The following is a 13,225-nucleotide window of genomic DNA, read 5'->3' on the forward strand; positions in this document are numbered from 1 at the left end:
TAACGTTGTACTGGAGCTCTATATAAGCAGGCTGACTGAGCCCTTCTGTTTAGTTCTGTTCTGGCCTCAGAATAAACAAGAGCTGTTTGAAGAATTGCTGTGTCGTCTGATATGTTCACCCACAACTTAACACTCAGCATACACCTAAAGAGGCGTGATTACTGTTAAGTTGTGGGTGAACATATCAGACGACACAGCGATTCTTCAAACAGCTCTTGTTTATTCACAGGCCAGAACAGAGCTGAACTGAAGGGTTCAGCCAACCTGCTTATATAGAGCTCAACTACAAAGCAACAGTAACAACTTTCTCTAACTATCCAATCACTGAACATCACTTTCAATTCCTTATTTGCATATGCGGACCTGAGTGAAAACTATCTACAGTATCCCCCTGCTGGCCCAGGGTGAGAACTTCAGTACATAACAATTACATCGCCATATACTGATATATCTTAATCAGTGAGACTCGGGTGAGAGGTGATGTAGAAATGTTTTGTGCAAAAAGGGAATGAATAAAAACTGGGTGCGTGAGCGAGTGTGTGTATTTTATAGGCAGCTTTTGTATCGCTAAAAGCCAATGAAAAACTGAATATACAGTATATGTTATACAATATATAATAGTGTTATGTGTTGAGTTGAATAGGATCCAAATGTAGCAGTCTGATTGGTCCTAGAACAATAGGATTCAGAATGCAGCAGTCTGATTGGTCCTAGAACAATAGGATTCAGAATGCTGCAGTCTGATTGGTCCTAGAACAATAGGATTCAGAATGCAGCAGTCTGATTGGTCCTAGAACAATAGGATTCAGAATGCAGCAGTCTGATTGGTCCTAGAACAATAGGATCCAGGATGCAGCAGTCTGATTGGTCCTCAGGAGCCACCCAATCCAACCCCAGGTGGAAGTGAATCCGCAACCTGATTGGGCTACAGGAGAATCCCGGAATTAGCCAATCATGTGAGGCACATTGTGTAAATGATGTATATAAAGCAGACATTCTGGGGGAACTTCCATTCCTCCTCACCACTATGAGCTGAAATCCATACTCGACTCCGAGTATATACCCAATAGCATAGGCTATCTATCTATCTATCTATCTATCTATCTATCTATCTATCTATCTATCTATCTATCTATCTAATACTATATTTATCTGCTTAAGGAAATCAGCCCTGACATCACCTTGCCAACAAAGGTCCGTATAGTTCAAGCTCTGGTTTTCCCAGTAGTGATGTATGGAAGTGAGAGCTGGACCATAAAGAAGGCTGATCGCCGAAGAATGGATGCTTTTGAATTCTGGTGCTGAAGGAGACTCTTGAGAGTCCCATGGACTGCAAGAAGATCCAACCTCTCCATTCTTAGGGAAATCAGCCCTGAGTGCTCACTGGAAGGACAGATCCTGAAGCTGAGGCTCCAAGACTTTGGCCACCTCATGAGAAGAGAAGACTCCCTGGAAAAGACCCTGATGTTGGGAAAGATGGAGGGCACAAGGAGAAGGGGACGGCAGAGGATGAGATGGTGGGACAGTGTTCTCATGAGTTTGACCAAACTGCGGGAGGCAGTGGAAGACAGGAGTGCCTGGCGTGCTCTGGTCCAGGGGGTCACGAAGAGTTGGACATGACTAAATGACTAAACAACAACAACAACATATTTATCTGATTCTTCTATTTAAGAGAGAATGGGGGAGATTTTCCCGCCCTTTTCCCTCACAGTCGCCTCATGGAGGCAAAGCGCTTATTCGTACAGAAGGGGGAGGGACGCGCGCGGGCGCCACTTTTTCCCGCCTTTTCTCCTCCCTCCTCACCACGGCGTAACACGTCCTCCCGAAACTGCCCCCGGAGTGCGCACGCGCGGCCTCGGGTCTCGCTAGGTTCCGCTCGTTGCCCGGTTACGAAGGAATGACCTCATCGACCCTCCCCTCCTCCTTTCCCCCCCTTTTCCGAACCATGGCAACCGAACTGGACGGCGAGGTAAACAGAAGGCGGCAAGCCCCGCCCCCGAACGGCCAAGCTCCGCCCGGCAAACGGGCAGCGCGAGGCGGCGGCTCCTCCCTCTGGTCCCAGGCGCGGGGGCGCGCGAGCTCCGCTTTGGACGGGTCGGGAGAGGAGGAGCTGCCTTGGCTGGTGAGTCCGCGCGACACGCGTGTAGCCCGGGCGGCACGTGGGAACGCGGACTCGCGTGTTAAGGAAGAGGACGCGTGTCGGCTAGGGAAATGCGTTGCCTGTTAGTGAAGGAAGCGGGGGGGGGGGAGTAGGGGGCGAAGAGAAATGCCCCAACCTTTTAACAGCAGCTGGAGTTATAGACCTGCCCTATGCCCAGAGAGGGTGCTATTAACATATTGAATAAAGGGAAAGGGGTCAGTAAGGAAATTATCCTTTTCTGACCTTCCTTGAGCCTCATTTTTCAGAAAATGAAACTTTTCCTACTCTGTTATACTGAGTTCAGTGAGATACTTCCTGCTTACTCCATCTATGAGCTTCTCCTCAATGGATTTCTCTAATCTCCTTTAAAAGCCACCCAACTGGTAAATTATGGAATGAAATTAAAAGAGATTTGGAGATATGGTCCAACCTAAAACTGTCATCAATGGGCCGGATTTCTGTGATTAAGATGAATGTGCTGTCAAAGATGCTTCAAGCCCTCCCAATTATAGATAATGTGAAATGTTTTAAAGAATGGCAGAAAGCACTATCCAGATTTATCTGGCAGGGGACAAAACCCAGAATTAAATATAAATTACTTAGGGATTCTAAAGAAAGAGGGGGATTTTCCCTGCCAGATTTAAAAATTTATTTTGAAGCTGCTGAACTTTGCTGGATTAAAGAATGGATGCAATTAGAAGAGACAGATCTATTAAATTTGGAGGGATTCAACAATGTGTTTGGTTGACATGCATATTTATGGTATGACAAGGTAAAGGCCCATAATGCAGGTAATCAGGCCTTTCTTTATACAATATGCCCTGATTCCCATCCTCAAAAATGTTCAGGAAAGTCAGATATTGTGTCATCACAACACTGTTATCTTATAACATCTTAGATCATTCCTTTACTGTACTTTCTTTTCTTTTTACATTGTAGGCATTGCCTTTGGAAGTATTAAAAAAATTTATTGCCTTGCATTGAGACTAGACACAATGGTCACCAGCTCAGTCCAGTGAAAGGACATCACTATGGTAATGTATAGTTTCACAAATCCCAGTGCTAACGAGGCACCATTCGTTACTTCTGGGGCAGCAGGAAAAGCGGTTTCTTTTCCAGACCCCTTGGGCTTTCTCTTTATTCATTCTGGGTGGTGCTTCATTATTCTCCCACCCTGACAGTAGCCTGCATTCAATTGTTCTATTTCATTAAAATAACGCATATAACACCAGTGCTTTTTTTTCTTTAAAAAAATGTTTAGGGGTACTTTCATATTGACTCGAGAAAAATCACCATTTTATAGTTCAACTCGGGAAAAATAAATACAGTAAATGGAAAAAGTACAAAGATTCACAAAATGTTTAGGAGTACAGTGGACGCTAGGGTTGCGAACATGATCCGTGTGGGATGCACGTTTGCAACCCGCAGAGGCGCATCTGCGCACATGCGGGTTGCGATTCGGCGCGTCTGCGCATGTGCAAAGCACGATTTAGTGCTTCTGCACATGCGCAACTGCTGAAACCCGGAAGTAACCCAAAAACCACAACCTGTAGCGGCTGTAACCCGAGGTATGACTGTATACATACTCCCCCCACCCCCCAGCACTGTACTGTATAACACCTTTCATTTTGCAAAGAAAGAAAGAAACGTTTTGGCTGCATTCTAGCCCACTGTTGTCAAGGCCAACATTACATTCAATGGGGGATTTATGGCCCTCCAGATGTTATGGGACTCCCAGCTCCCATGAGCGCCAGCCATCGTGGCAAATGGTAAAAGGTGATGGGAGCCGGAGTCCAGCAACCCTTGAAGGCCTTACTTGATGCTATGGGTTGCTGTTCCCCTTCCATCCCCATCCACTGTACTCCTAAACATTTTCTGAATTCCATCCATATGGGCTGCCTTTGAAGACTTCAGCAGCTCCCGGCTAGGAGTAATAATAATAATAATTTATTATTTATAACCCACCCATCTGGCTGAGTCTCCCCAGCCACTCTGGGTGGCTCCCAATCACATGTTAAAAACAATACAGCATTATATATTAAAAACTTCCCTAAACAGAGCTGCCAGTTGTCTTTTAAAAATAGGATAACTGCTTATTTCCTTGACATTTGAAGGGAGGGTGTTCCACAGGGTGGGTGCCACTACCGAGAAGGCCCTCTGTCTGGTTCCTTGTAGCCTCACTTCTCACAGCAAGGGAACCGCCAGAAGGCCCTTGGCGCTGGATCTCAGTGTCTGGGCTGAACGATGGGGGTGGAGACGCTCCTTCAGGTATACAGGAGAGCAACAGGTTCCTGGCCACTGCTGTAGCACCATAAATAACTTTGGATCTGAGTTTCCTAAAGGGCTGTCACTTCCCACCTGAACTGGTCCAAATATTGAGGCTGCTATCCAAACCACACCCCACACCCTTGCAACCAGAGGTAAGTCTGATGGGGCACTGAAGATGGGGGTTTGCCGTCTTTGGAATTCCCTCCATGTTGAGTCATTTTGTTTTTTCATTTGTTTGGTTTCAGGTAGAGATCATGCCCCCCCCCCCAGCTTTAACACTCCAATTTATCCAGCCTGTTGCTTTAATGTTTGGAATTGTTCTTTGATTTCATTGTTTGTTTGCTTAACTAATAATAATAATAATAATAATAATAATAATAATAATAATAATAATAATTTATTATTTATACCCTGCCCATCTGGCTGGGCTTCCCCAGCCACTGTGGGCGGCTTCCAACAAAATATTAAAATACCATAATACATCAGACATTAAAAGCTTCCCTAAACAGAGCTGCCTTCAGATGTCTTCTCAAAGTCTGGTAGTTGTTCTTCTCTTTGACATCTGGTGGGAGGGCGTTCCACAGGGTGGGTGCCACCACCGAGAAGGCCCTCTGTCTGGTTCCCTGTAACTTGGCTTCTTGCAGGGAGGGAACCGCCAGAAGGCCCTCGGAGCTGGACCTCAGTGTCCGGGCAGAACAATAGGGCTGGAGACGCTCCTTCAGATATAGTGGGCCGAGGCCAAGCTGTTGTTGAAGCCTCATTGCCCCAAACAGCAGGTGTACAAGTTTCGGCAGAACTTTGAGACTCTTGATCTCAGGGTCGTGGGTTTGAGTCTCTTGTTGAGCAGGAGATTCCTGCATTGCAGGGGGTTGAACTGGAAGACTCTCACAATCCCTTCCAACTTAACGATTCTATGATTTAAATCAATAGTCATTACCATAAAGGTGTGGTGTGGGGAATGTACCGTATTTTTCGCACCATAGGACGCACCGGACAATAGGACGCACCTTGTTTTAGAGGGGGGAGAACAAGGGAAAAAAATTATTCCGCTCTCTGCCCAGCGCCCCTTCAGCGAAGCGGCAGGAAGCGCTGTGCAGAGAGTGGGAGAATTTCCCCTCTCTTGTTTTCCTGCTCCAAAACAAGGTGCCGTTTAAGGTGCGTTCAGGTGGCTACCTTGGAAGCCTGGAGAGCTAGAGGGGTCAGTGCGCACCGACCCCTCTCGCTCTCCAGGCTTCAGGTTCCTTTCAACCTGCTCTTTGGGGCTGACGGAGGGAAGCGCAGCGGAGAGGCTCCTGCCATAGCCGCGCGTCACCTCTCCAGCTGGGAGAGGGTCTCGAGGGGCTGCTTTAGTCTTGGTTTTTGAAGGGGGAAAAGTGCATCCTATAGAGCGAAAAATACGGTATCTTACAGCATTCTTCCCCACCCCGGGAACCTTTTATGGTGGATGTGAGCATTCTGAGAACCCTCCCCTGACAGTGGGCAGCTTAGTTTCTGGAGCCCAACAGAAGCCCAGTATGATTTTGTTTCCGTAGCCCAGAAAGACTCAATGCTACCTTCAGCTGGTTCCTCCAACCTGCAGACTCTTCCTGCACACACACACACACACACACACACACACACACACACACACACACCATTGTAAGAAGAGGCATTTGTCTCAGTATTTTAATGATGTGAACAAAGGCCATTGCAGAAGGCTACAGGTTCCTGTTGCAAGAAATATTAAGAGACTTGTCGTATTTTTCGCTCTATAGGACACACCCGACCATAAGACGCAAATAGTTTGAGAGGGGGAGAACAAGAGAAAAAAATATTCTCTCCCTCTCTGCGCAGCGCCCCTTCAGCAAAGCGAAACCAGGTGAGCAAGAGGGATCGGTGCGTGCCGATCCCTTTTGCTCTCCTGGATTCAGTGAAAGCAACGCGAAGCCATGGAGCTTGCATTGCCTCCGTAAGACGCACACACATTCCCCCCCCTTTTTTAGGAGGGGAAAAGTGCGTCTTACAGAGCGAAAAATACGGTATTTCCCCTTGTTCTGAATGCACAATTTACTATGTGTTTTGCTGGCTATAGTGATCTAATTCTAGAACTTTCGTTTGAGATGGTTCTTGTTTCCAAGCTGACTCTCCTTCTCCGTTTTTCCTGGCAGGGTGGTGGAGGCAAAGGCAAAGGAAAGGGGAAAGGAAAGGGGAAAGGGAAAGGGAAGAAAGGGAAGAAGGGCGCCGTCGAGGTGGACATCATGAGCCCGGCGGCCATGCTGAACCTCTACTACATCGCCCACAATGCCGCTGCCTGCTTGGAGTTCCGTGGCTTCCCGTGGCCGGGCTCTCCGAAAAAGAAAGGGAAGAAGCGGAAATAGGGACGCAGCAGTGGGAGAAGGCCGCCCCAGTGTTCGCGGTGAGACCCGGAGCCGCGTCACAGGGGAAGGAGACTTTTGCGGGGGCCACGCGAACCCGAGCACAATTCACTCAGGTTTCTTTCTTTGCCATAATCACTGTTGCAGCTGGACTGAAGCAGCTCTGGCTTCCAACGACCAGAAGGAAGTAAACGCTGCTTTGAGATGCCTACCGCAGCGCCGCAGTCTGTTCTTCATTGTTGCAGGAAGTGACTCGCAGAACCTTCCGTGCCGCCTCCTGATCGTGTCTGACGGGGGTGGGCTTTGCGCTAGGGGCCGCCACCGTCTCCAGGGCCCCTGCTTTCCCTTGTGAAAGCTGCACCGCAAGCATGAAATGTGGTTGCGCAAACCAAGCTGCGGCCGCGATGCAGGGGCCTTTCAGGACCCGGGGCGTTTACAGGCTCAATACTACACACACTAGGCAAGTCTGGCCTGACCGTAAAGGCAGGCTGAGAATTTGCCTGGGGAAGGGGTGGGTGGGACCATCCTTTAAGCAGTGCAGAAGCCCAGCGCCTCTGCATCGAGCATGGCCAGCTTCCACAGTGTGCCCCATAATCCTTTTGTGACAGCCCAGGGGATTCTGGGGCAGAGTGTCATTTCCACGCAGGATCCCGCTTAGCTGCGAGGGTATAGATCCAGCATCTTTTATGATTCTAAGAATCCCAGACTTATGTGCTGTACCAGATAGTGCAACGTTTTGTGTGATTTGCTTGGTGAAGAGAAGCTGTTAAGACGCCTGGGACCTGTGTGACGGAGTAGCCGAGGATTAGATCTGCTGGAAAGCAAATTTATACATAAGATCAGGAAGAAACGGGCAACAATTTCTGTAGAGTGGACTGTGAAGTAGAGTGTACGCTGGCTCAGGTGGCATCCTGACAGGCTCAGGTACAGTTTGAGTTTATATAAAGGTAAAGGGACCCCTGACCATTAGGTCCAGTCGTGGCCAACTCTGGGGTTGCGGCGCTCATCTTGCTTTATTGGCTGAGGGAGCCAGCATATAGCTTCTGGGTCATGTGGCCAGCATGAGTAAGCTGCTTCTGGCAAACCAGAGCAGCGCACGGAAACACCGTTCACCTTCCCGCCGGAGTGGTACCTATTTATCTACTTGCACTTTGAAGTGCTTTCGAACTGCTAGGTTGGCAGGAGCAGGGACTGAGCAATGGGAGCTCACCCCGTTGCGGGGATTCGAACCGCCGACCTTCTGATCGGCAACCCCTAGGCTCTGTGGTTTAACCCACAGCGCCACCCGCGTCCTTTTGAACAATATATTAGGGGACAATATATTAGGGTTTAAAGACTGTCTCAAGGCAAATCTTTAAAAATATAGTATAAACACCAACAATTGGGTGTTACCCAAGGTGGCTTTGAAGACACTCGAACTCAGGACGCAAGGGAGAAACATGCTAAGAGGAAGGCACACTTGGCAAATCCACACCGTGATCAACTCCCGCCCGGAAACCAATGTCCCCACTGAGGAAGGACGTGTGGATCCAGAATTGGCCTCCACAGTCACTTACGAACTCATTGTTAAAACCGTGTTTATGGAAGACAATCTTACTCGGCTACGAGTGATCGCCAAAGGAGAAGAAAAAGGGGACATTTTGCTTTGCAAAAAAATTGCGCACATTAGAAAAAAGATTGCATGGAAAGAGATGAATATGAGGAGTAATATGCACTAAAATGCAGGTGAATGTTCATGAGACTTTTTAAAAGTCACAAACTAATGTGGAAATGTGGAGAAGTGCATAGCTGTCAACTTTTCCCTTTTCTTGAGAGGAATCCTATTTGGAATAAGGGAATTTCCCTTTAAAAAAGGGAAACGTTGACAGCTATGGAACTGACAATTGGAAAAATGAGAAATTGACAGGAAACGAAACTGACACGTTCACTCTTCTCTCTCTTATACACACAAACACACGTTGCATCAGTTTCAATGGGACAGTTAAATGCATCCAGATGCAAACAGAATCATCAATTTCTCCCTGATCCTTACAGTCTTTTCTCCCCAGGTTGGTCCTCCCGAACCCGCAGCCAATCCGTCTCAATGGGTGGTCCTCCTTTTACGAGAGAAGGGGAACAAAATCACCTCTCCATGCCATTTGTGACTTTGCGACAGCTTCCCCCACCTTGATCCAAATAACCACCCCTCCCCAAAACCACCCTGTTTTGGGGATTCGAACCGCCAACCTTCTGATCGGCAAGTCCTAAGCTCTGTGGTTTAACCCACAGTGCCGCCCGCATCCCTCTCATATATATATATATATATATATATATATATATATATATATATAATTATTTGCCAGCTGGGTTGGTATTGCTGCCTAAACAGGTCCAGACCTGAAACCTTATCCGCAGCAAAGAAGGATTTGCCACCTGCCTGAGTTTCGGCGTCCTGGTGGGAATGTACCCCCAAGGTGAGGGGGAAGGAACGATGCCAATCTGGAAATCTAACGATGCCTGCAGGCGTGTCTCAGTACTTCTAGAGGCTCACACATCCCGCCAAAGCAGAGGCGTTGCCTTCCCTTAAACTAGTATGGCTTTGTAGACCTGGCTGATGGAGCCCCAGGGCAGGAGCTATCCTTACAGCTGTGCTGTACTGATAAAACTTGGCTCAGGAAGACTAGGAAGCTGGGGGTTGATAGAGAGGGAAGGTGTGGGCTAGCCTTCTTTCTGCAAGGATGTACCGTATTTTTCGCTCTGTAAGACGCACCAGACCACAAGACGTACCTAGTTTATGGAGGAGGAAAATAAGGGGAAAAAATTCTGAATCCCAGAAGGCAGAACAGCAAGAGGGATCGCTGCGCAGTAAAATCAGTAATCCCTCTTGCTGTTCTGGCTTCTGGGATAGCTGCGCAGCCTGCATTCGCTCCATAAGACGCACACACATTTCCCCTTACTTTTTAGGAGGGGAAAAGTGAGTCTTAGAGAGCAATAAATACGGTACACTGTTGGTTTGGAAGCGGGTGTGTATTCACCATTTTATCCACCCTTTCGACCACACCTGACTCTCCATAGTGGCTGTGCTGTTTAGCTTCCGGGAAGTTCAGATTGCTGCTGATGCTGGTCAGTTACTCTTGAACTAACGTACTGCGGACAGCTAAATATGTGTGTGGGTGTGCGCATTCAAATGGTGCTATTTGATATCCCAGTCCATAACATTTCCTTTGTGAAGGAGACATACAGTTTAAGGCTGTGCAGCCAGAAACCTGCAGACGAACCCATTTCTTTTCTTAAATCGTTACCAAGGAATAGGCAAAATATAATGTACAAATGTTTTCCGGTCCAGGCACAGGTAGGAAGAGGACAGCATGTTCATTGCGACTTCCTTGTGAGCACACCCAGGGTGGGCTTCCCACAATCTAGTGTGCAGTGACATGCGCTCGTCCCATTAAACTCTGTGGAGTCTGTGCTGACTTACGGCCATTATATTTCGCCTTCTTCCCTTTAACATCCCAGCTATGTCCCATGTTTACATGTAAAGACACAACCCAAGTTTGTATGCGGCTTTTCCTAGTGTACTTTGAATTCACCCACAAGAAGTTTTGAAATTTTTTTTTACGTCTCCTTTTTGTTTGTGATTCAGGATTACGCAGCAAGCTTTTAGTCTTTTGCACTTTTAGCCTTTTAAGCATGTTTACTGCACCCCTCCATTTTCTGCTGCGTATCCCAGGTTGCTACCTATGACACGTCAACAGCTTGAGCAAGGACACAGGAAATTCCTGGAAATGCAAAGTGCCGATGGGAAAATGCCTGGGTTTTGTTTTTGCTGTTTCTCGAAAGAAACACAGGCAAGCAAAGGGAAGGTTAACAGAAGCAACTGCTGTGCTAAGACACTTGATGAGTTGAGAAGATGGGGAGAGCCGTTGGATGAGGACCAAAGAGAACCTGATTCTGGAAGGTCAAGCACAGGCCTGGAGGGGAATGTCTTCCACTGTCAGTTATATGACAGATTCATGGAAGCAGTCAGTGGCTTGTCAGACCAACAGCTACAGTGGTACCTCGGGTTAAGTACTTAATTCGTTCCGGAGGTCCGTTCTTAACCTGAAACTGTTCTTAACCTGAGGGTACCACTTTAGCTAATGGGGCCTCTCACTGCTGCCGCGCCGCCGGAGCATGATTTCTGTTCTCATCCTGAAGCAAAGTTCCTAACCTGAAGCACTATTTCTGGGTTAGCGGAGTCTGTAACCTGAAGCGTCTGTAACCCGAGGTACTACTGTACTTTAAATGCGTCAGGCATGCTTAAAGTTCTTTCCTTTTTTCCATAGATTTCGACTTCAGAAGAGTTAGGTTGTGGGCACGCCATGCATTTAAAAGGCATGGCTTCCTCCATACAAGCCTGGGAACTGCAGTCTAGTCTTCACAAAACTCTAATTCCCAACCACCTTGGCGAACTACAGTTCCCAGGATTCTTTGGGGGGTGTCATGTGCTTCAGATGCGTGATGCCTGCACAGCCTGAGGCTAAGTGCTTCCTATCACTGTGCTCAGCTCTGGCTCCCGGTGGAGTACAGGGTCAGATTTAAGGTGCTGGTTTTTCATGGCCTAGGACCCTCGTACCCACGAGACTGCCTCTCCCAGTATGCCCCACGGAGGACCTTAAGGTCTATAAACAGCAACACCCTAGAGGTCCCAAGCCCTAAGGAAGTCAGATTAGCCTCAGCCAGAGCCAGGGCCTTTTCAGCACTGGCCCCGACTTGGTGGAACGCTCTGTCTCATGAGACCAGGGCCCTGCGGGATCTGATTTCTTTCCGCAGGGCCTGTAAGACAGAGTTGTTCCGCCTGGCCTTTGGCTTGGAATCAACTTGATCTCCTCCGCCTCTTTCCTTTTTCCTTTCTCCTTCTGCGATGGAACTCCTATTTGGGGACTTCCCTGGCTTTTTTCTGGCCCACGTAGGACCAGTCTGGATAGTTAGCCTTGGTGAAGACTTGATGTTTTCATCTCCCCAAAAGTTTTTGATTTGAGTTTCTGCTGAAATGAGGCTGCATTTTAATGTCTTTTAATATTGTTTTTTAAGTTGAATTTCAATCGTTTTTATACCTGGTGTTAGCTGCCCTGAGCCAGGTCTTGGCTGGGGATGGCAGAGTAATAATAATAATAATAATAATAATAATAATAATAATAATTCCCTCCATCCAGTGCAGGCTGCCTTCTCAGGTCACCCATTCAAAGCTGAAAGAGAGGCAGGATCTGGCCAAAGAGCGGCTTGCCCTTCCCCTTCTATCAAAGTATCAGCCCTTGTCCACAACTAATTCCCCTGCTGAGAGGAATTAGCCTGTTTGAGTTTGGGATTAAGGGAAAGCAGGTGGCTCTGGCGCCAATACATTTTGTTTATTTTCCTTTTGTTTATAGGCTTCCTCCACCCGCTACTCCTCCAGATCCTATAAGGATTTCCCCCTAATGTCCTCCTGGTGTTTACATGGCTTTTTATACAGAAGCAAAAGAAATAAAGGATCACATTGTCACGGGCTGCAATTTGCAAGCCATTTCTTCTGGAGTTGTTGCAAAGCAGTGAGGGTGGTTAGGTTTGGGGTTCCTCTTGGAGTGTGCAGTGCGACTGTTCTTAACCGCTGTCAGGGAACTGACATCGGAGCCAGAAGTGGAGGCAGGGCTCCCAAGCGATGCCGGAGAAGGGCCAAGCAGGGAGAGAGGGAACTCATCGGCTGGGGAAGGAAATCAGCGTAACACCAGGGATAAAGGGGGGCGGATGGGGGAATCGGAGAGGGGGCTCCAGGACTCTTCGCTGGAGACCAGCGGGGAGAGCACAGGTCCTCCGCTACCCACACCCACCCTGCGCAGAAGACTTCCGCGCAGGGAAAGTAATAATAATAATAATAATAATTTATTATTTATACCCCGCCCATCTGGCTGAGTTTCCCCAGCCACTCTGGGCGGCTCTCAATCAGTGTTAAAAACAGTACAGCATTACATATTAAAAACTTCCCTGAACAGGGCTGCCTTAAGATGTCTTCTGAACGTCAGGTAATTCTTTATCTCTTTGACATCTGATGGGAGGGCGTTCCACAGGGCGGGCGCCACTACCGAGAAGGCCCTCTGTCTGGTTCCCTGTAACCTCACTTCTCGCAATGAGGGAACCGCCAGAAGGCCCTCGGCGCTGGATCTCAGTGTCTGGGCTGAACGATGGGGGTGGAGACGCTCCTTCAGGTCTACAGGACCGAGGCCGTTTAGGGCTTTAAAGGTCAGCACCAAAGGTCAGCAAAGTAGGCGGAGACTTGGCGTCAAAGAACTTCTTTGCTGGAAGAAGTTCAAGAAACGCCCACTGACGGATTCTGCCAGCGATTGAGACAGCCACGGATGGGTGGCTGTCCGGACAGAAAGGGTTCACCCAGGTAACCCAGCCAGGTGTGGCGACAACTTACGCACGAGCAACCCCATATAACCATTACAACCGCTTTCAGAGCTATGAA

General features: G+C 48.0%; 1 protein-coding gene and 1 long non-coding RNA gene across 2 annotated transcripts in view; one reads left to right on the forward strand and one right to left on the reverse strand.

Moving 5' to 3' along the window:
• The window catches only part of LOC310826376, a 218,884-nt gene that overhangs the window by 203,535 nt on the left and 2,124 nt on the right, over positions 1-13,225 (reverse strand). The window lies entirely within an intron of this gene.
• On the forward strand, positions 1,980-6,969 carry SMKR1 (small lysine rich protein 1). Its single transcript, XM_083701074.1, has 3 exons — positions 1,980-2,122; positions 3,080-3,174; positions 6,556-6,969. Exons 2-3 carry the CDS (start codon positions 3,172-3,174, stop codon positions 6,763-6,765), a joined length of 213 nt encoding a protein of 70 aa, XP_083557200.1. The 5' UTR covers positions 1,980-2,122; positions 3,080-3,171; the 3' UTR covers positions 6,766-6,969.

This window comes from Podarcis gaigeae, assembly GCF_964106915.1.
Source record: "Podarcis gaigeae genome assembly, chromosome: 10".
Lineage (NCBI taxonomy): Eukaryota > Metazoa > Chordata > Lepidosauria > Squamata > Lacertidae > Podarcis > Podarcis gaigeae.